The sequence below is a fragment of the Quercus lobata genome, chromosome 1, assembly GCF_001633185.2.
Source record: "Quercus lobata isolate SW786 chromosome 1, ValleyOak3.0 Primary Assembly, whole genome shotgun sequence".
Classification (NCBI taxonomy): Eukaryota; Viridiplantae; Streptophyta; class Magnoliopsida; order Fagales; family Fagaceae; genus Quercus; species Quercus lobata.
This window is the reverse complement of record NC_044904.1, coordinates 41,800,061-41,823,073: the sequence shown is the minus strand read 5'-3', so window position 1 is coordinate 41,823,073 and position 23,013 is coordinate 41,800,061. Positions and strand designations below refer to the sequence as shown.

Sequence of the window (23,013 nt, the reverse complement as noted above, 5' to 3'; positions counted from 1 at the left end):
TAGATGACTATTTTGTAAGAAAGGATGTGTATAGTCGTTTTAGATTACTATTCTTTTGTATTCATGCATCTTTGTTTTGTATATAAGGAGATGCATTTCATTTGTATATCTCAACAAATAATAGAACTTCATATTTTCATAGTTTTCAATTTGTGTCTGTAAGACTGTAACTTGTCTTGTTTTGATTCCACGAAAATCATAATTATTATATAGTAGTTATGGTGGTGAAGGCTGCGATGATGGCATGTCAAAAATGGTGTAGCGACAAAGGTGATAATGATGGTGGTAGGGCAACAAAGTAGTGGCGGCTCTAGGAATTTATTTTAGGTGGTCATTAAAAAACTTAAACTATATAAAATCATATACAAAAACAGCTTGAATATATCAATGTCACCAAAAAAAAAAAAAAAAAAAAAAGGAAGAAGAAGAAGCAAATACATGAAATATTACAATTTTTTTGTACTAACAAAGAGAAGAAAAAAAATAAACTAATAAGAGATAAAGTGGAAATTGAAAATGCTGATATGAGAATAATAAAGTGAACATAACAATTTCATAACAAATTTTATGCAGCAAGCTATTATTGGTGGATAAAACATGTCAATATTGAGTCCAAATTAAAACTAACAACAGCTTACCATATAAAATTTATTGTGAAAATATTGTGGAGGTAGTATTACTCTTATTTTTGTTAAACTCAAATTCTTTGTGATTTTTAAGTTCGAGTATTTAACATTTTTATTAGAGTGGTCAAAATAGGTTAATTTAGTATATAATTTTTTTTTTTGTAAGTATATTATATACATTTGGTTTTTCAAGTCAAGATGGTCACAGAAAAGATTAGTTTAAATTAATTATTTATATATATATATATATTTTTTTTGCTAAGTATAAAAATAAAAAAAAAATAAAAATTGGCAAGTGAGGGTGGGACCCTCACATACAAGTGGAGCTGCCACTGCAACAAAGGAGAGTGACCATGGTTGTAGTGACAGTAGTGATGATGGTGGCGATTATTCGGTTACGTGGAGCCTAATTGTGTTTGATTTGAACTATGACCCAGCCTGATATAAAAAGTGTTACTATTTTTAATGGAAAATTTTTTGAGGCTTAGTTCATGGTATCGGTCCAAGGTGGAGTGCTCATGGAAAAATTTTGGCCCCTTTTTAGCCAATTGTGAATCCTATGTGCATAATATAAATATAGTGGTTTTAGATTAGGGTTAAGTGTGTTGTTTGGAGAGAGATAAATTGTGCTGCCGCATCTTGTATTTTTCCCTGAAAGTAGTGAATCATTACAATTCTATGAACGTAGGCAAATTGCTAAACCACATAAATATTGTCTTGTGTAATTGTTTTCTTTAACGCATATTTTTTTCTCCATTTTTGCATCTTACAAATTTGGAAATTTCATGTATATTCCTTACCGTGATAATATTGGCATCACAAAGGAATAGAAGGAGTTAGGACACACGAATTACAAAATATGTTTTCTACTATTTTTAAAAAATGGAAAATGATTTTCACCACTGTGGGCTTGTTTTTTGTTTGACCACAAAAACGTTTTCAATTTATTTTTGTTTTTGGTTGTACTCACTGAAAAACACAGGCAACTTTTCTAGAAAATCATTTTCCACAAAAACAAATAGAAAATTAGATTGATCTCAAGGTCCACATTTAGCCACATCGATACCTTTTCTTTCTTTTGCTAGAGCATTATGAAATAAAAATGCAAACAAAGGAAAACAAAATTGAAGGCAAATCAATAATGCATAGCCTATTACGCACCTTTGGCGTGATGTTCACTCCACAAAAGATAGAAATGATATATATATTTTTTTTTTAATAAATAGAAACGGAAGAAAATGAGGGGTATTTCAAATTAGCACATAACAGATAACTTCAACCCCTTGCTCTTTGTACTAAGTAGGGGAAAAAAAAGAAGTTTTGGTAGCAGTATAATGGCCAAAAGCTGTGAGACATTCAAGTTCTACAAACCATCAGCTTGTTTAAATCAAGACTCCTGTTATATGCCATAGAATGCAGAAATCTTAGATTGATGTAGCATTGATATACGGACAGCAAAAGAGAATAGAGTTGAAGCAGTACTTCTTGGTTTATATCTCTCAAAAGTAGCCCTTTCAGGTTCCACAGCATAAGCCTGCTGGAAGAGAAATAACTAGCACAAATGATCATCACATGGCAGCAAGTTACATAGTTAGGTACTTAGGTAGAAGGTTTAAGGAAAGGAACAAAGGAAATGTAGTCTTTAAAGTTCAAACTATAATGAAATAGCCATACATTTACATGTTCCAAGAAATAAGTATTAAAGGCTTTTCTGAGTGTAAAAGCTCAAAAAAAGCTCATTTTAAAAACAAATTCACAATTTTTTGACCCTCTAGGAAGCTTCAAAAACTGCTCACAGACCTTGCCCCGCTTCTCCAAGTACGCTGCAAAATTCTTTGAAAAAGATATAACGATCCTGTCCAAGGCCACTGCATTCTTGAGCAAAATCTTTACTGCAGATAGCTCCTTCTCATCTCCATTATAATAACCAACTTTAATGCACTTTAGCTGTGACAAAAAACATGGAGGCACTGGGTCCAGTATGCTATCAACTTTTTCACAATCTGTGGACAGACTAACCCCCTAATTTATCGTTGCACATTAAATGTTTTAATCATCAAGGCAAAAGGCAGCAATAATATGGAACAGATACAAGATAGTAATCATGGTAGTGCTGGTGAAGTTACCTCACTAAATTCCAGAGTCTTAAGATTGGGAGATTCTTGCAATATCTTCAACAGTGCTATGGAGTCAAGATTTATTGACCCGTCAATGAAATCCAAATCCAGCAGGTTATTGAACATAGGCATATGAGGAAGGAGTTCTGCAGCATATCTTAGAGCCTAAGAAATGGTATAAAGCAATGCATCAAAATTAAGAGACTTTTTGGAACATAGTCAAAAAAAAAAAAAAAAAAGAGGGAGAGAAATGACACATGCATTTATGAAAGGATGCAAATATGGTAGTGAAGTGTGACTAAAGGTTGTAAGATAAGCAACCACTAAGAATTAAATAAAAACTTAAGTAATTTCCAATTAATCATTAAGTGATCACTTAGGCTTTGGCTCAAGTGGTAAGGGATTGGTTGAGGTTAGGATACGCCATTAAATAAAGTTTCATATAATTACAATTTAATTTTAAACCATTTGATTTTGTAAGCATCATTAATTTAAAAAAAGAAAAAAAGTCTCATCATTCATATAATTTTCTTGACAATCAAATTATTAAACCACCAAAAGAAAATAATCTTAGAAACTAAAGGAAAAGTGGGATCCATAACATAGCAGATCTTTAAAGTTAAGATAGGGAGGATTTTTCATCTGGGAGTTATTTGGATTGTAACTTGTAAGAAAAAGTTAAAAGTCTTGAATATGATGAAATTGCTTATCAATTGTTCATGAAATGATTCCAAATGTAGGTAGCTGAATCCACATGTAATTCATTGGTCAGGAATCAAGACTCTTTCTCTGCCATAATATTTCCTCCCCCACAAGAATATTCTTCAAACATAAGTTACATTCTCTAGTTTTTCCATTAAATGATAACATATTTATGTAAGCAATTGAAAAGGAGGGATTAATTTCCACCATTATGTCGACACTATAAATTTAAAAATGAAATTATGAAGAGAGAAGCAAGCATACCTCAACAGCAAAGCTTGTAAGCATTATCTCTTTTGCATTAGAGAACCCTATTAGAAGGGTATACATGCGGTTAGCAACTAGTCTTGGTCTTGTTCTAGAGCCACAAACATTAATGTATGCCTCTACAAGTAAGGCTAACTTATGTAGAGAATATTCATTGAAGAATTCACCAGTGTAGTAAAAACTTTCGAGACTAACTCCCAAAATCGTAACCTGACAATTATCCGAATCACTCCACCTTTTCTTATAAGGGTCTTGTATCATCAAGGAAGAAAGCTTGGGAGCACAAATACTCACAACCTTGAGATTCATCCAGCGGCAATCATCTAAACACAACTCCTCAAGGACTGGAAAACCAGAAAATAGCTTTTGGGTTGAGTGCTCATCAGAAAAGCTAACACCCTTAAGAACTAAGATTTTGAGCTTTGACAAACAAATTGTAGGAGGAAGTTTAAGGATACAAGGCATAGTAAGATCTAACTTTGTTAGTGTCACACAAGTAAACAAGCAATGAGGCAATGAAAATGGTTCTTGAATGTTGGAAAGGCAAATTTGCAACTCTTGAACATTATGCTTTACTGCGCAGAGATCCATGTATTAACACAAGATGCATCATGTTGCACTAGAAAATAGAGAGTGAACTTTTTTATATTAGAAACGTGAAGAAGAAGCACTCTTTCCACAAAATTCAAGAAAAGTGTTCTATCATAATGCAGCCTTTGTTGAAAGTCAAGATTAGGAATGCATGTCCATAGGTTTTCCCACCTTTTAGAAAGCATGCTTGTTCTTATAGCATCTATTGTTGGAAGTAAGGAAAGTATGTGTCGAAGAATCTCCTCAGGTAAATTGTCTAAGTTTTTTCTGTCCTCATCAATATCTTGTTCTTCATTTAACTTCAGCCTTTTGGGTTCTTGAATAAGGGCACTTTCATCCATTTGCAGATGGTTTGCTAGATACTAAATATTAAGAATACTGTTGTGAACCAGAAAAATAAAAAGATAACTTAGTCGATTTGAGGTGACTAACCTCCTCAACTTGAGAGGGATAATAGAATTTTTGGTTTAATTTCTGCTTGCTTCATTCATAATTCCTACTTACATAAATACTAGTGAGGAGATAATCCTCATCACAACAAATTCCTAAAATATAGGATCCAACTCCTATTGGAATTGAAATACAAATACTAATCCTAATTTATTGCAGAAATTCTCATCCTAATCTACTGCAGAACCTTATTTGAAATCAAGAGCTTTATTTGAATTCAACTAGAAAACCAACATCCTTATCTTCTTAGATTGTTATTCACTTGCAATGCAATTTCCTTTTGGTGTTGTCTGAACCATAACAAATACCGTCAGCTATAGCAATATCTATCAAATGTTGTTATAGAAAACTTAGTAAAAAAAGAGTGAGGTACAAACATTCAGCTAAAAACATAAGCTATTCCAAAATTTTCAACATTTCAAAATCTTGACTAGATTGACTAGTCCCTACACAAAAAACACTCCCATGAGTCCCATTATATATTCATATATTTGGATGGATCTTATTTGCATTTCTGTTCTTTTTTATACATCTTAAGTGGGGGAGGGGGATTTGAAACTTGAACGCCGTGGTTGGAAATACCTGGAAGTTTCAGTTGACCTAAAGGTCATAAATAGATCTAATATGCATTTCTAACACAACCAAAATTGAGAAAGTAACAGGAAATTCAGAACTGTGCACTTCAGTCAACGGATAAACCATCAACATTAGTGATCTTAGGTTTTTTTTTTTTTTTTTTTTTTTGTTCCAATTTTTTAGCAATCAAAATTTTCTATGCATAGTTACATCTACAATAACAATAACAACCAAACCTTACTCCCAAAACTTTTAACTATTGGTCCTCCACAAATTAATTAGGATCGACCCCATGTATTCGTAGAGGACACCCCAAGTTGTATTTGTAGTAGATTGGTCCATAATAAAGTGACTAAATTTTATGTTAGCAGATTAAACTACAGCAACCCTCCTTATTTTGAACTTGACTAGTTGTGAACAGAATTTATAAAACTAAGCAAAGGGGGAGTTTTATCATGCAGGATTACATCTATAAGATAATATATTATAGTGTGCATGCTTACATATTTATATGTAGCATACTTAAAACACACCCAAAATTTGTATCAATTAATCTGACAAAACTATACTATTTTTTTAAGGAAAATCTAGCCCCTATGATTTTTTTTATTCAGCCAGGGTAAGTCCGGAACATCCTGGGCCCGTAATGCCTCCCTTCATTTGCTTGCCCCCTTCCAACTCAAAATGCTGAATGCCTATTAAATTATCTTAGTTCTAAAAGCTAATTGCCAGAAGCTCACCCTTCGGGTGATCCATGATTTGGTAATGGAGAAGGGTGCAAGCTTGGAGCCCGCCATGTCTTCAAGAACACTTCTCTGGATTTTGGAGATGGGTTACTAGGAGGAGTCTCTAGCATTCATCCTTCCGTTGGATTGAGTGAGACAGAAAGATGACTAAGCCTTCTTGCTCTACTGGAAACTATCCTTTATTCGAAAGTCTTGTAATCAACTAGATTTTTTTATTTATTTGATCAATCGGAAAGAAGAAGGCAGAGGTAAACTCCCTTTATGTTTCCCTTCCTTTATGCGAAGGGTGTTAAGCTCATCTTTTGAAAAAGCACCTGCTACTTGTTGTGAATATGCTGCTCATCACACATATTTATGAACTTTGAGTTGTGCTATTCACATACTGGTTGGCTAATTATTTGGACGGTTATGCCCATAGATTTTTTTAACATGATTATATATAGGTTGTCACTAGTTTGAGAGTCACTTGTCCTAATAGTAACTATTCACTAGCTCAATTAGTAAAGTCTATAATAGTTGAATAAGAGATTTTGGGTTCAATTCCTGCCTACACCAAAAATTGATTGATGTCTTGGTAGATTTTTTTTTTTTTTTTTTTTTTAACTATCAAATTTGTCCCCCCCCCCCCCAAAAAAAAAAAAAAAACCATTGGAAAGGAAGGGATTGGGGATGAGAGAGGATCACTCCCACACTTGAGCTAGGCTGACCTCCCTTTTTTTTTTTTCCAATGTACTACTAATATTAAATGTCACTCCCTTTTTTCCAATGTACTACACCAAAAACTGATTGATGTCTTGGTATTTTTTTTTTTTTTTTTTTTTTTTTAACTATCAAATTTGTCCCCGCCCCCCCCCCCCCAAAAAAAAAAAAAAAAAAAAAACCATTGGAAAGGAAGGGATTGGGGATGAGAGAGGATCACTCCCACACTTGAGCTAGGCTGACCTCCCTTTTTTTTTTCCAATGTACTACTATTATTAAATGTCACAGATTTGTTCCCTATGTTTGATTAACTCAGAAAAAGATCCTATGATTCCCAAGAAAATCATCTACATGACGGAGGTGAGGATAGCACTAGCAATGGCAAAGCACTATTTTCAAGCCAAAACAGTTTTCATATAAAAAATTTATTTTTGAAAAATCTGTGTTTGTGTTTGGTAATGATTTTGAAAATGATTATGAAAATATATTATTTTGTTTTGATCCCACCAAATATCATATTAACATGTAGTGGTTGTGGTGGCAAAGGCAAGTCAGATGGCACATCAAAGACCATGTGGTGACAAAGGAGGTGTTAATGGTGGTGGTGGTGGTGGTATGGCAACAAAGGCGACCATACCATCAATGGTGATTGCCATGGCCTACAATAATAGGCGTATTTTGTTTACCACAATCCACAAAAACGTTTTCAATTGACTTCTTTTGTTTTTGGCTCTACTCATTTAAAAACAAGGACGACTTTCCTAGGAAAACATTTTCTACCAAAACAAATAGAAAATTAGATTGATCTCAAGCCCACATTTAGCCACACTGATACTTTTTCTTTCTTTTGCTTAAGCATTACGAGATAAAAATGGTAAAAGAAAACTGAAGGCAAATCAATAATGTACAGCCCCAAAAGAGAGAAATGAGGGTTTTTTTTAAAAAAAAAAACAAAAAAAAAAAACACAAAACCACAATAAATTTATGCATGTAAGCTAATGAATCATTAACTTGCGTATATATATAATGTGCATTACAACTTATAATTGTGTCTTTAAAGCACTCATTAACATAACCCTATTTCAAATTACACAACAGATAACTTCAATCTTCAACCCCTTGCTCCTAGTACTAAGCAGGGGAAAGAAAGTTTCGGTAGCAATATAATGGCCAAAGTATTGAGATATTCTACAAACCATGAGCAATATAATGCCTGTTATGCGCCATAGAATGCATAAATCTTAGGTTGATGTAGCATTGATATATGGACAGTAAAAGCCTTGCTAAGAGAGAAATAACTAGTACAAATTACCATCACATGACAGCAAGTTACATAGTTTTTTTTTTTTTTTTGAGAAACTAAGTTACATATTTAAGTAGAAGGTTAAGGCAGGGAGCAAAGGAAATGGAGTCTTTAAAGTTCAAAGTAAAATGAAATAAATAGACATAGTATCACATTTTCCAAGAAATAGGTATTAAACGCTTTCATGAGAGTTCAAAAACAAATTCACAATTTTTTGACCATCTAGGGAGCTTCAATAACTGTTCAAAAACCTTCTCCTGCTTCTCCAAGTCCCCTGCCAAATGCTTTGAACAATATATAACTATTTTGTTCAAGACCAGCGCATTCTCGAGCAAAATCTTTATTGCAGATAGCTCCTTTTCATCTCCATGATAACAACAAACTCTAATGCAGTTTAGCTGTGACAATAAACATGGAGGCACTGGGTCCAGTATGCTATCATCTTTTTCACAATCTGAGGATAGACTGAACACCTAATATATCATTGCACATTAGATGTTTTAATCATCACGGCAAAAAGCAACAATAATATGGAACAGATATAAGATAGTAATCATGGTAGTGCGGGTGAAGTTACCTCACTAAATTCCAGAGTCTTAAGATTGGGAGATTCTTGCAATATCTTCAACAGTGCTGTGGAGCCAAGATTTATTGACCTTCGCCGTAATTCCAAATTCAGCAATTTATTGAACATAGGCATATGACGTGGGAATTCTGCAGCATATTTTAGAGCCTACCAATAGTTTAAAGAAATGCATCATAATTAAGAGACTTCGTGGAACATAGCAAAAAAGAAAGAAAGTAAATGACAAGTGCATTTTTAAAAGCGTGTAAATACGATTGTGAAGTGTGATTAAAGATAATTGAATAAGAACTTAGAATTAAACAAAGATTTAAATAATTTCCAATCATTAAAAACTAATGTATGTAAGAAGTCACTTAGGCTTTGGGTCAAGTGATAAGATATATTGGATGGGGTATTGGGGTACGCCATATGTTCCAGACTTTATCTAGAAAGAAGACAAAAAATTGTATTCAATATCAATGAGACAATGACAGCCTACGGTACAACATTGACAATATACAGAAACTCTAATCATTCAATTAGAACTCATTTAAGTAGCACCTCTCCAATGCTTTTCCCATTGCAATATAGAAACTACTCATTTGGGAGCATTCATTCTTTACTAAATCAGTTTTTAAATTAATATAATTTATTTTTAACCCATTTGATTTTGTAAGCATCATTAATTAAAAACAAAACAAAAAAAAACAAAGAAAGTTCTCATCATTCATATGGTTTTCTTGACAATCAAATTATTAAATCACCAAAAGAAAAATTCTTTGGAACTAAAGGTACACTGGGACCCAAAATATATCATATCTTTGAAGTTAGCAACTTAGCATAGGGATATGGGATTTTGAATCTGGGAGTTTTTTGGACCATATATACCCACATAGGATGCAGATTGTAAGCAAAAGTGAAAAATTCTTGAATATGGTGAAATTGTTTGTCAATGTTAATAAAATGATTTCAAACGTAGTAAAGCTGAATCCACATATGATTAATTGGTCAGGAATCAAGTCTCTTCTGTGCCATAACATTTCCTTCTCTACAACAATATTCTTTAAACATATGTTACAACTCAACCAGCATGAAAGCACAAATGCTTACTTTCCTTTATATGACATTAGTATCAACCTACAGTTTGCTACCTTTTCTAGTTTTACCATTAAATGATAACATATTTATGCAAGCAATTGAAGAGGGCTTAAACCACCATTATGTGGATACTAAAATACTATATTCAAATTTTTAGAAATTATGAAGAGAGAAGCAACCATACCTCAACAGCATAGCTTGAAAGCATTATTTCTTTTGCATTAGAGACCCCTTTTAGAAGCTTATAAATACGGTTGACAACAACTTGTCTTGGTCTTTTCTTGAAGCCACAAGCATAAATGGATGCCTCTTCAAGTAAGGATGAGTTACATAAAGAATATTCATTGAAGAATTCACCCGTGTAGTAAAATCCTATGAGACTAACTCCCAAAATCGTGACCTGACAACCATCCAAATCAGTCAACCTTTTCCTTTCAGTTTCATGTATGGTCAACCAAGAAAGCTTGGGGACACTAATACTCACAACCATTTGATTCATCCAATGGCACTCATCCAAACACAAGTTCTCAAGGACTGGAAAACCAGCAAATAGCTTCTGGGTGGGGTGCCAATCTGAAAAGCTAACACACCTAAGAGCTAAGATTTTGAGCTTTGAGAAATAAATTGTAGGAGGAAGTTTAAGTATACAGGGCATATCAATATTTAAGCGTGTCAGCGTCTCACAAGTAAACAAGCAATCAGACAATGAAAATGATCCTTCAAAGTCGGATAGGCTAATATGCAACTCTTGAACATTATGCCTTACTACGGCAGAGATCCACGCATTAACAAGAAATGCATCATGTAGCACATGAAAATAGAGAGTGAATTTTTCTATATCAGAATCACGAAGAAGAAGCACTCTATCCACAAAATTCTTGAAAAGTGTTCTCTCACCATGGCACAGTTGTTGAAAGACAAGATTGGGAATGCACATCCATTGATTTTCCCAGCTTTTCGAAAGTATGCTTGTCCTTGCAGCATCTTTTGTTGGCAATAAGGAAAGCATATATGAACAATCTCGCCAGGTAAATTGTCTAAGCTTTTTATGTCCTTTTCAATGTCTTGTTCTTCATTCAACTTTTGCCTTTTGGGTTTTTGAATAAGACCACTTTCATCCATTTTCAAATGGTTTGTTACTTACCTAAAATTAAGAATACTTTGTCAGCTATAACAATATCTATAAAATGCTGTGGTAGAAAAATTTGTAGAGACATAGTGTATTCCAAAATTTTCAACAGCTCAGAATCTTGACCAGATTGATTGGTGAATGCAGGAGACAGAGAAATTTATTTTAATTTAGTACAATTTTTTTTTTTTTTGGATAGGTAACGAATAATTTTATTAAAAAAGTAGTCAACCCGAGTACATTGGGGATGTACTGTGGGGGCAAAAATAATGAACCAAAATTACAATGATCAAAGTAAAATAGGAAGGGAAAAATAAGAAAAATGTGACAGAGCCACAGTCCATACAAGGAGTGTAATGTAAGAAAAAGGACTTAATCTCTAGCAAGGACCGTTCACATCCCTCAAAACATCTAACATTCCTTTCACTCCAAATACACAACATCAAGCAATGCAGCACAACAAAATACAATTAAGTACTTTTATGTCTTTGGTTTATTGTATTCCAAGTACAATCAAGTACTAATAAAATTAAGATTTTTGTCCATAGTCAATTGTCTTTTCGGTTTATTGTATTTTATTTTAGGTAGTATTTGATTAAGTTTATTAGTACTTTTATTCAAAGTTAATGGTATATTTGTCATAAGGCAATTAAGGTTTCCCTACACCAATTAGTAGTAGGGCTTAGTATTCCTATAAAATAGACTATATACTCCTATCAAAGAGAGATGATTTTGATGAATGTAAGTTTCTTTTGGAACCAACTAGGTGCCGACTCCTAGTGGTTTTTATCTGCATGGTGCTAACTTCTAGTATTCTATCCTTTAATTCTCTATCTTTAAATTTTTTTTCCACAGAAGCATTTATTTTTCCTGTGTCAACTGGTTCCTATATAAAAATACTCCCATTATTTATCTTGTATTTATTTGTTTGATTGGATCTTATTTGCATTTCTTTCTCTTTTAATACATCACAAGTGGAGGAAGGAGATTTGAACCCTATGCATCTCCATTGGTAATAACAAGAAGTGTTAGTTGACCTAAAGGTCATTGGCATTTGGCAGATCTTATTTACATTTCTACCACTACCAAAATTGATAAAGTAACAGAAATTTGGAGCTGTGCACTTCAGTTGAATGGGTAAGATTGCATCTACAAATAATAACAACCAAACCCGAGTCCCAAAACTTTTATGTTGACTATGGATTTTTCACAAACTAATGAGGAATAAACTTTTTATGTTGACTATGAGATAATAAACATAAATTTTATAGGTATATCAACTATGATATATGACCTTATACATTAAAAACGTAATTACAGCAACATTTAGTATGGAATCAATCACAAATAATTTTCAAGAATTAAAACAGTGTTGAAACTTCATTTACATAGATAATTGTATTGCAACAAAATAAGAAATGATTATCTTGATATTTTGTTAATACCAAACGAATGCTAATTATGATTTTCACCCCCAAAAAAATGTTTTCTACTTCAGCCCCCCTCCTCAATTCGAACTAGGACTTCACTGGCGAGAGGTACAGTTTCATCCAAACTCTGCTGCTCATAAAAGATAGGAACACTAACCAGGCTAGGCTGTCTCCAATAATTTCGGGTTCATGATTTATCCCATTTTCACAATTTAAAACCTTAGTAACACCGGTTATCCAAACTGCCACCCGAAGGATTAGGGGACAATCCAGCAATCTCGCGTTCATCTGTTAAAGGTAGTTACACGTTACATGATCATCGAATTTGCCTCCTGAAGTACTTGGTTCTGAGTTAGTTTGTTCCTTCTTGGTGGTTTGTTTCTTAATTTTTCACTCTGTTTACAGTAACCTGCTCTCGACCAGTCCCCATACGGACTATCTCTACTATCCCTTCGCTTTTCCTTTGTACAAGCCTTTGCCTCATGGACCATTATTCATAACCCATACTAATTGGCTATCCAAAGAAAATTTAAACTGGATAAGCCCCTCTCCAGTTTAAATGATGGAGATGGAATGAGTAGAACGCCAGAGCATTGGTGAAACGAGTACGTGGGCCTGGGCCTATCAAGGTGGGCTGAATTACAAGTGGCGATGTATGATTTTTAAGTTTTAGGCAACATTGGAACGGAAGTATCAAAGAGTCTTGTTCCTCTTTTTTGTGTTTTCAACTAAAATGTTCAGATTTATAATAAAATACCCCTTTCCTTGGTATTTTTTTTTTTTTTTTTTGCAAACATATTAGTTAAGTAGCTGAAAATGAAACATATTAGTTATGCAATCAACCTCATTAAGAACTCAAAGACTCGAATTCCATGGAAAAAACCTAATATGATTTATATTTTTAAGTCTCTAGAGTTTCAAAAACTCGAGTTATTCACATTCCAAATAAGGTCTTGTAACTAATATGTTTAGTTTTCGGTCACATAACAAATATGTTAGCAATAATAGAATAACAGAAAAAAAAAAAAAAAAAAAAAAAAAAAAAAAAAAAAATTCTGCAACTATCAAATTTATTATTTATCAAAAAGAATAGAACATTGGTAAGGAAGGATTTTGGGATGAGAGAGGATCATTTCCGAAATTGAGCTTCGTTGACCCCCCTTTTTCTTCCAATTTACTGTTATTAATGTCACATTCACGTAGTTTGCAGTATAGTTACACTTCATTTGTTTTGTTGGAAAACATTTTAGTGGGAAAAAAAATTTTGGAAAGCAATTTATGGAAAAATGTATTTTATTATTGTAGGGCCCAAAAGTCTGCGGTCCCAGCCCACCTTGTATTAAGGGCCCAAAGCCCAGGACGAGGAGCCCTACTACCAAGGATGTATGATGAAGGTCCCTTAAAGGCCCAAGGATGTGGTCAAGGACGATCTCACGCTCAATACCTCACAAAAAGCCTGAAGTAAAGGACAAACTCAGTACAAGAACAATACAGGGGAGAAAGCTGCCAACACCATAATGTGGAGCCCAGCACCTGACAAGCCCATACTCCAGACCATGTTATTCAACTTTCCCCAACCACTCTAACGCATGGATTGATAGGACGAGTAACTACCCCGAAAAAGGAAAAACTGACACGTAGATGAAGAACGGGAAGCAAATACTAGTATAAAAGGGAAAGAGAGCTGGGAGAAAAGAGGAGGATGGAAAGATCCTACAAAAAAGGAAGAATGGCGAGAATGTGATGCTCCTCGGACTAAGTCCGAGGAGTCAACCCATCAAGCCACATCGATGTAAGGCTTAGCAATTCAGGCCAAACCCACCTTTGTATGAACTCCCATTAAATCAGGACCAGACCGTTGCCCAAGCGACCAAGGGCAAGCCTTTCAAACCCACTCTCTACAAATCATATTGTTCGGGCCCATTTCATACGAACCCAACGTCATTCTTGGATCGTTAAAAATCGTGTCCCTACAATTGGCGCCGTCTGTGGGAAGGCTTGCGCGTTGGCGCGGCTGGCAGTGGAGTCAAGTCTATATCAAGCAGAGGTCCGCGAAGTTTCCTCCATTTCTAGCAACATGCAGTTGTTGCTCCGACATAAACTCCCGCTAGGGGCTACATCTCACAGTGCCAATGGCACGGACAACTCTAGGGGCTTCCAACCTCAAGCTAACTCTCCCCACCTTGGTCGAGGGGCTAACCTTCGAAAAAAGTACAAGTTTTGGACAGAACCAAGGCCTTACATGGTCCTCGGACTCAAGCCTATGGGGAAACCAACTACTTAAAGGCAAAACTGCAAGTTTTGGACAGAACACCTATGGGGAAACCAACTACTTAAAAGCAAAATTACAAGTTTTGAACAGAACCAAGGCCTTGCATGGTCCTCGGACTCAAGCCTATGGGGAAACCAACTACTTAAAAGTAAAACTGCAAGTTTTGGACAGAACCAAGGCCTTGCATGGTCCTCGGACTCAAGCCTATGGGGAAACTAACTACTTAAAAGCAAAACTGCAAGTTTTGGACAGAACCAAGGCCTTGCATGGTCCTCGGACTCAAGCCTATGGGGAAACCAACTACTTAAAAGCAAAACTGCAAGTTTTGGACAGAACCAAGTCCTTGCATGGTCCTCAGACTCAAGCCTATAGGGAAACCAACTACTTAAAAGCAAAACTGCAAGTTTTGGACAGAACCAAGTCCTTGCATGGTCCTCAGACTCAAGCCTATAGGGAAACCAACTACTTAAAAGCAAAACTGCAAGTTTTGCACAGAACCAAGGCCTTGCATGGTCCTCGGACTCAAGGCTATGGGGAAACCAACTACTTAAAAGCAAAACTGCAAGTTTTGGACAGAACCAAGGCTTTGCATGGTCCTCGGACTCAAGGCTATGGGGAAACCAACTACTTAAAAGCAAAACTGCAAGTTTTGGACAGAACCAAGGCCTTGCATGGTCCTCGGACTCAAGCCTATGGGGAAACCAACTACTTAAAGGCAAAAATGCAAGTTTTGGACAGAACCAAGGCCTTGCATGGTTCTCAGACTCAAGCCTATGGGGAAACCAACTACTTAAAGGCAAAAATGCAAGTTTTGGACAGAACCAAGGCCTTGCATGGTCCTCGGACTCAAGCCTATGGGGAAACTAACTACTTAAAGGCAAAAATGCAAGTTTTGGACAGAACCTAGGCCTTGCATGGTCCTCGGACTCAAGCCTATGGGGAAACCAACTACCTAGAAGAGACAACATGGGGTTTAGACACAGCTTGGACATTATATGGCCCTTAGAATCTACCTCAAGGAAGAGTTCCCTATTGATAGTTGGGCTAATCCCTAAACTGCATGGATTCCCCCAGTCTACCCTCGGGTCCTCAATACCAAGGGGATTGATGCAATATAGGGCAATATGTTGTCAAAAACACAGTCAAAGTCCTTCACTGCTCAGCTACCCTCTCGGATGAATTATTTAGAGTTTATCGTTCTCGGACGGTCGCCTTGCATGCATTACGAAGCGCCCAGCCGTTATCTCGGTTAGTTTTAGGAGTTTAATCTACTGGGAATTACCATTATTATACTTGATAATGTCAGTAAGTTCAAACTAGTAGGAATTTGTTTCAAGGTTTTTTCCTGCTCTAAGCATCATTAAAGGAAAATGCACATTTAATATTCATGCATAAAGTAGTTGTTGCAGAAAAGAAAAGTATTTGAAAGTAAGCAAATCCATTTCTTATTAAGACAGAGGAACAGTACAGTGTACAATGAAGGAGCTTAAATAAGCTCATACTGAAACTAACTACCCAAGCAAAAAGAAAAGATACAAGGGAATGAAGGAAAAGCCGAAGAAGAGATGCAGAGAAGAGACGTGCTGCCGCTTCAAAATTTTGTCTAAGGAAGCCATTCCTCAATACTTTTACATGCCTCTAACTCAGGCAGCAAAGGAGCCCAACTTGGGGCTTGCACCGTTGAAGAAAAGGTACAGAGAGCCCGACTCCGGGCTAGCGCAGCTGAAGAAAAGGTGCAGGGAACCCAACTTGTGGCCAGCATCGTTGAAGAAAAGGTGCCGGGAGCCAGAAGCTGATGAGCCTCCACGTAATCATGCCTGCGATAAAGCAGACGACGCTGATGGCGGAAAACCTTGCTTCTGACGCACCAAGAATCTGGTGCGACCAGTACCTGCTTTGGATTTTGACTGAAAGAGGGAGGAATACCATTTCCCCCTTGTCAAAGCGGAGAATTGTTTTGAATCTATGCCTCCCTTGTCCGGACCACATCACCTTGAGTATCGGAAGGATTCGGTGCCTCTGAAGCAAGTGAAGACCCTTCATCCCCTCCCATGCCTCAAACATATTGCTCTGAGGCATAATGGCACTGGAAATGGAGATCGTGGGTATGGCGGAAGGGTTATGATTCTGAAGGAAGCAGAAAGGTTTATATGCAAAGGGAGTGACCCCCTATCCTATTTATACAGAGAGCAAACCGGTGACATTTAATCCATGCAAGTTTCCAAGGAATGCTACGGACAAGGCAGAGTTGGCTCAATTTCCAACCTCATCCGTAGCCGTAGGATCTGAAGATCCTCGTGAAGGCGCGCCTCGAATACTGGAGCATCAAAGGACTCTGCGTGAGTGAATAAAGGAATGCCTCTTAATTTGGCACGTCTCACATGTAAGTGGGAAAACACGAATATTAGTAGAAGTGCAGAATTTGAGTGAGCTATGATGTGAGCCCTACATCATCAAAACTCTCCTCCCCAACAACAAGGCTGGGCAGTAGGATTTTGAGGGGCTATTGTGGGGCCCAAAAGTCTGCGGTCCCAGCCCACCTTGTATTAAGGGCCCAAAGCCCAGGCCAAGGAGCCCTACTACCAAGGACGTATGATGAAGGTCCTTTAAAGGCCCAAGGATGTGGTCGAGGACGATCTCACGCTCAATACCTCACAAAATGCCTGAAGTAAAGGACAAACTCAGTACAAGAACAATACAGGGGAGAAAGCTGCCAACACCATAATGTGGAGCCCAGCACCTGACAAGCCCATACTCCAGACCATGTTATTCAACTTTCCCCAACCACTCTGACGCATGGATTGATAGGACGAGTAACTACCCCGAAAAAGGAAAAACTGACACGTAGATGAAGAACGAGAAGCAAATACTAGTATAAAAGGGAAAGAGAGCTGGGAGAAAAGAGGAGGATGGAAAGATCCTACAAAAAAGGAAGAATGGCGAGAATGTGATGCTCCTCGGACTAAGCCCGAGGAGTCAACCCATCAAGCCACATCGATGTAAGGCTTAGCAATTCGGGCCAAACCCACCTTTGTATGAACTCCCATTAAATCAGGACCAGACCGTTGCCCAAGCGACCAAGGGCAAGCCTTTCAAACCCACTCTATACAAATCATATTGTTCGGGCCCATTTCATACGAACCCAACATCATTCTTGGATCGTTAAAAATCGTGTCCCTACAATTATATTTACATCAATGCAAACTCCTCATTAAAGAACAACCTCTAAACCAACCTCAATATTGCCTTCCCAGTGCTTCCCAAGTGGCAGCTATTATTGTAGGAGGTAAGAAGCTGGAGGTTTAAGTGGCAAAGAAATTTTGGTTCAAACGTTTGGTGGTAATTTGATCAATGTTCAAGATACAGCAGGATTTTATGATTCATTGCAGTACCTAATACTTTTTCCACAGTGTTATTATTTTCCATCTACTACTTCAAAATGCCGCTTACATTATGAAATAATTGAATCTAAATCTATTTTTACTACTATTGAAGATTCGCCACAATGATCTGGTATGGAGGACGCATTTCACAACAGTATGTTGTTAATAATTATGTAAAAATTGAAACACACAAGCTTAGGTGATTTAAGCACAATCAAGATTCTATTAGGGCAGATCTGTACCAAGGCCTAGAAGATGCTTTCCATGAAAGAGAGAGTGATACTGGTAATGTAAACTTTATACTTGAAATTTACATTACTTTATTAATGGAGAATTAGTATCAATATTTGTTAATGACCCAACTTTTTCATCTTATATTTAGAAAATGTTGAACATAGAACCATTCTACCATCATCATTTATGGGAAGCTTGCGCGAATAATCTAATGATTTCAAGATGCAATGTCATTGGTTCAAAATTTTTGGAAGCCAGATTTATTCATCACAGTGACGTGCAATCCAGGATGGGAAGAAATCCAAAAATAGCTTTTACCCGCACAAACTGCACAAGATCATCCAGACTTGCCTGTAAGAGTTTTCAAATCAAAATTTGAAGAATTAAAAGATGATATCATTGTCAAGGGGGTTCTCGGAAGAGTTATTGTATATGTGCAGGTCTTTGAGTTCCAAAAAGGGGGTTTACCACGTGCACACATACTTATAATTGAAAATGATAAATTGCATAATCTAGAGGATTACGATCGGGTTGTTAAAGCAGAAATATCGTGTAAGGAGGAACAACCTTAATTACATAAAGCTGTATTGACGCATATGATACATGGTCCTTGCGGAGTACAATTCCAAGATCACCATGCATGAAAAATGGGCGATGTAAAAAATGGTACCCAAAGTCTTTCTTGCCAGAAACCTACCAAGGCAATGACTCATATCCTATTTACAAACAATATGATACTAATAATCTCGTGCCATTAAATTATCATTGCTTGATTATGGTAGATAACACTTAGGTTATTCCATATAATACTTGGTTACTGTTGAAATATAATTGTCATATTAATGTTGAAATATGTTGCAGTATCAAGAGTGTAAAGTACTTATATAAATGTGTATAAAGGCCCAGATCGTGTCTCTATGGAAATTAGACCAGGCCCAAATTATGATGAGGTCCAACAGTACATTGATACAAGATGGGTATGTGCCCCAGAGTCATGTTGGAAGATATTTTCTTTTCCTATGTATTGAATGTACCCTGCTGTTTTTCATTTGCAAATTCATCTTCCAGATAGACAACAAGTACGCTTTAGACCACATGAACTTATTGCCAATGTTTTGGAGCAAAGTAAAAAGACAATGCTCACTTAATTTTTTTATATGAATATGATTGATCATGATGTATGAAATTATCTATATAGAGAGTTTCCTGAGCATTATTGTTGGGATTATAAAAACAAAACAAGGACACGAAGAAGATCTCATTAAAAAGTAGTGGGCAGGATATACACTATTTCACCATTTAATGGAGAGAAGTTCAATCTGCGTGTTCTTCTTAATCATGTCAAGGGGCCAATAGGATTTGACGATTTATTGACTGTCAATGGGATAACCTATCTAACTTTTAAGCAAGCAGCTAAACAAAAGGGCTTACTAGAGAATGATAACAGCATACGACATTGTTTACTTAAGGCAAGAGACATTCGAATGCCGTCAACTTTAAGAAGATTATTTGCAACAATATTGGTATTTTGTCTACCAATTGGAGTAAGAGAATTGTGGAACGAGTTCTACCCATATATGGTAGAAGATTACCCATCAACATCTGTTACAACAGAGACACGTCATACAAATAAACTTCTCAATGATTTAGAAGTGTTAGTCTTGCAACATGGAAAGCACATCACAAAGTATGATTTGCCGATTTCAATTGGAGAATGTGACAATGATTCAGCTATACCAAGACTCATACATGATGAGCTAACCATTCCTAATGTAAATGAAGAACTCACTTTAATTGAGATGTTGAATAATAACTATAGAGTTGCATATGAGACAATCATGACAGTTATTGATCGTAAGGAAAGCATGATATTCTTTGTTAATGGGCTAGGGGGAACTGGGAAAACATTTTTGTATCACACTATATTGGCAATCTTGAGAAAAATCGGTCACATTGCAATTGCCACAGTTACATCTGGCATAGCAGCAACATTACTCCCTGGTGAAAGAACAACACATTCTAGGTTTAAGATTCCTTTAACTCTCGATGCTTCATCTACTTAATAAGTAAACAATTAGATTTAGCTGAACTTATTAGACGTGCCACCACAATTTTTGGGGATAAAGCCCCAATGTTAAATCAACGTGCACTTGAATCTTTAGATAGAACGTTGAAAGATATTATGGAAGTAAATTTACCTTTTGGTGGGAAGGTACTAATTTTGGGGGGAGATTTTCGTTAAGTACTTCCGGTTGTTCCAAAGGATACAAAGGTAGAAATGATTGTTGCATGCATAGTCAAGTCCCCATTATGGAAAGATGTCAAAGTGTTACATTTGAAGCAGAATATGAGGTTTGTCAATTCATCTTTGTCGGTTTTAACATCTATATATATATATATATATTATATTTCCTTTTTATTTCCAATTTTCCTATAATTTTTTTTGACATTCACTTTAAAAAAAAAATATTTACACTTTCTTCAATCTTTCTTCTTCCATTACCTTTTTATCTTCCCACTACCCTCTACTTTAATATCACTATTCATCTTTACCTTCATCTTCCTTTATTTGTCTCTTCTTATTCACTCCCTCTTAAGTCATTTTCTCTTCCGTTCTTTGCATAGTTATCTCTCAAAAAAAGAGGTTATCTCTCTCTCTCTCTCTCTCAATGTTTTGGTGGATTTTTATTTTTATTGCATTTCCGCTTTAGGTTGATAAAACTTTTTGTTTTTTAGAACTCTAATTTAGGTTGATATGATTTAGTTTTGTGTTTTAAGTTATTATTATTATTTTTTCTCTTTGATTGTTAAATTTTATCCAATTACATTATAAAAAATTAAAGATAGTAGATAAAAATATAATAGTATTCCATTACATAGCATAATTTAGATAATTTAGTGTTTATTGTTATATCTTTTAATTTTTCTTATTTTTTTTCTTCTCATCTTATTTTATTCAATATTCAAATTCAACCACATCCTCCTTATCATTAAATTATTGATATTTTCTCTCTTTCTTTTATTTAAAAAAAGTAATATTTTACTTAAATTCAAATAAAAGAAAATTGTGCTCATCAAATTGTAATCATTTTTTTAACATTTACACTTTCTCCAACCTTTCTCATTCCCTTTACCTTTTGATCTCCTTAAACATTCTACCTTGATATCACTCTTCCTCTTTCCTTTTATCTTTCTTTATTTTATTTCTTTTTATTATCATTCTCTTAGTATAAATTTGTCATTCACTCTTCTATTTTTTACATAATTTTCTCTCACAAAAAATGGGTTATTTCCCACTCTTTCTCCCTCAATTTTTTGGTGCATTTTATTTTTATTTTTCTTGCATCTCTGTTTTAGCTTGATAAAGTGTTGTATTCTTTAGGATTCTATTTTGGTTGATGAAATTTAGTTTTGTGTTTTTAGTTTTTTATTTTTATTTCTTTTATCACTTTGATTGTTAAATGTTATCATATTGCATTATAAAGAATTAAAGATAGTATATAAGAATATACTATTATTATATTACATTGAATGATTTGGATAAGTTAGTGTTTACTGTTATATATTTTATTTTTACTTTTTTTCTCATATAATTTTATTCAACATTTAAATTCAGCCACACCCCTCATATATATCATTAAATTATTTATATTTCCTCTCCTTTTTAATTTAAAAAAATTTAAAATATAATATTTTTCCTAAATTAAATAAATAAAATTGTCCATATTAAGTGAAGTAATGCTAGGGAAACATTCATTCTCGTACCCAATGCATCAAAGGAAAAATGAAATACAAAACAAATCAAGTTAGAAACACTAAATAAAATAAAAAATAAACTAATAATGCATATTTAATGTCATAGAATCATCATCAAATTTTGGTAACGGTTGCTAATGGAGAGAGAGAGAGAGAGAGAGAGAGAGAGAGAGAGAGAGGGATGGTAAAGAAAAAAAAAATACAAAGTAATAAAGAGTAGATAAAGAAAAAAAGCAAGCGTCAATTAGTAACCACTGATTGGAAAACAAAGAGGTTGTAAGGATAAGTAAGAAAATAAAATAGGGATTATTGTGTGGAGAACATTAAAAACTTTACAGTGTGGTAAAATAAACCGTTAATTCATTTAAAAATTAAATCAATAATTAAATACAATCATAGTACTAAATTTAAATTTAAAACTAATCAAACTCTAACTATGGAAACCATATTAATCATAACAAAAAGAAAAGAAAAAAAAAAGAAAAAAAAGAAAAGAAGATGTTTTTTTGGTAGTAGTAGAAATTACATAAGAAATAAAGTTAGAAAATTTTAAAATTTCTTTTTTGACCTTTCATTTAACCTTATTTATAATATATATATATATATATATATATATTTATATATATAAAATTTTCATACACTATTACTTTTGAAAATCTTAAGAACAATGCTACCTCTCATTTAATGTCTTTGTTATGCAAATCATCAGTTAGTAATGGTAAGAAGCATTGCAAATGAGATCACTAAAAAATATATATATATAAAATTAATTAGCCACTAACATTATGGAGTAGTCGTCTATAATTTTATACATCCAAAAAAAGGAATATATAGAGTTTTCTTAAAGGTATGTGTAAAGATTCACATTATATATATGTGTGTGTGCATGTGTGTGTGTAAAGGTAAAAAAAGGAATATTTAAGGTTTATCTTCAGTTACCTTGACTCCTTCCTTTTTCCTCGGCCCATTATCCTGAGTCTGTATGGATCAATTAACTATCCTCGAGCGTTCTCCCATCCTCGGGCGCAGCCAATATCCCAATAAGGTGCTCGGTATAATATAATGAAAA

At 34.9% G+C, this 23,013-nt stretch overlaps 2 protein-coding genes across 2 annotated transcripts; both read right to left on the bottom strand.

Moving 5' to 3' along the window:
* Positions 1-2,025: 2,025 nt before the first annotated feature.
* LOC115954117 (F-box/FBD/LRR-repeat protein At5g56420-like) lies at positions 2,026-4,303 on the bottom strand. Its single transcript, XM_031072015.1, has 4 exons — positions 3,710-4,303; positions 2,753-2,908; positions 2,427-2,648; positions 2,026-2,160 (listed from the first exon to the last, which is right to left on the bottom strand). The coding sequence occupies exons 1-4, from the start codon at positions 4,301-4,303 to the stop codon at positions 2,026-2,028; spliced, it is 1,107 nt and encodes a 368-aa protein (XP_030927875.1).
* Positions 4,304-7,337: 3,034 nt separating this feature from the next.
* LOC115954116 (F-box/LRR-repeat protein At4g14103-like) lies at positions 7,338-10,749 on the bottom strand. Its single transcript, XM_031071999.1, has 4 exons — positions 9,925-10,749; positions 8,655-8,810; positions 8,329-8,550; positions 7,338-7,433 (listed from the first exon to the last, which is right to left on the bottom strand). Exons 1-4 carry the CDS (start codon positions 10,747-10,749, stop codon positions 7,338-7,340), a joined length of 1,299 nt encoding a protein of 432 aa, XP_030927859.1.
* Between the last annotated feature and the right edge of the window lie 12,264 nt (positions 10,750-23,013).

Bases quoted from the DNA above. Each gene is read 5' to 3' on its own strand.
- LOC115954116 (XM_031071999.1), bottom strand. From the start codon at position 10,749: ATGCTTTCCTTATTGCCAACAAAAGATGCTGCAAGGACAAGCATACTT. The intron at 8,811-9,924 runs GTATGGTTGCTT...AACTATTGGTAG, and splicing joins TTTCAAGCTATGCTGTTGAG to GCTCTAAAATATGCTGCAGA. The intron at 7,434-8,328 runs GTTTTTGAACAG...CTATTATTGTAG, and splicing joins ACTTGGAGAAGCAGGAGAAG to GCCATGGCAATCACCATTGA.
- LOC115954117 (XM_031072015.1), bottom strand. From the start codon at position 4,303: ATGGATCTCTGCGCAGTAAAGCATAATGTTCAAGAGTTGCAAATTTGC. The intron at 2,909-3,709 runs GTATGCTTGCTT...ACCATTTCTTAG, and splicing joins TTACAAGCTTTGCTGTTGAG to GCTCTAAGATATGCTGCAGA. The intron at 2,649-2,752 runs GTAACTTCACCA...ACGATAAATTAG, and splicing joins AGACTCTGGAATTTAGTGAG to GGGGTTAGTCTGTCCACAGA.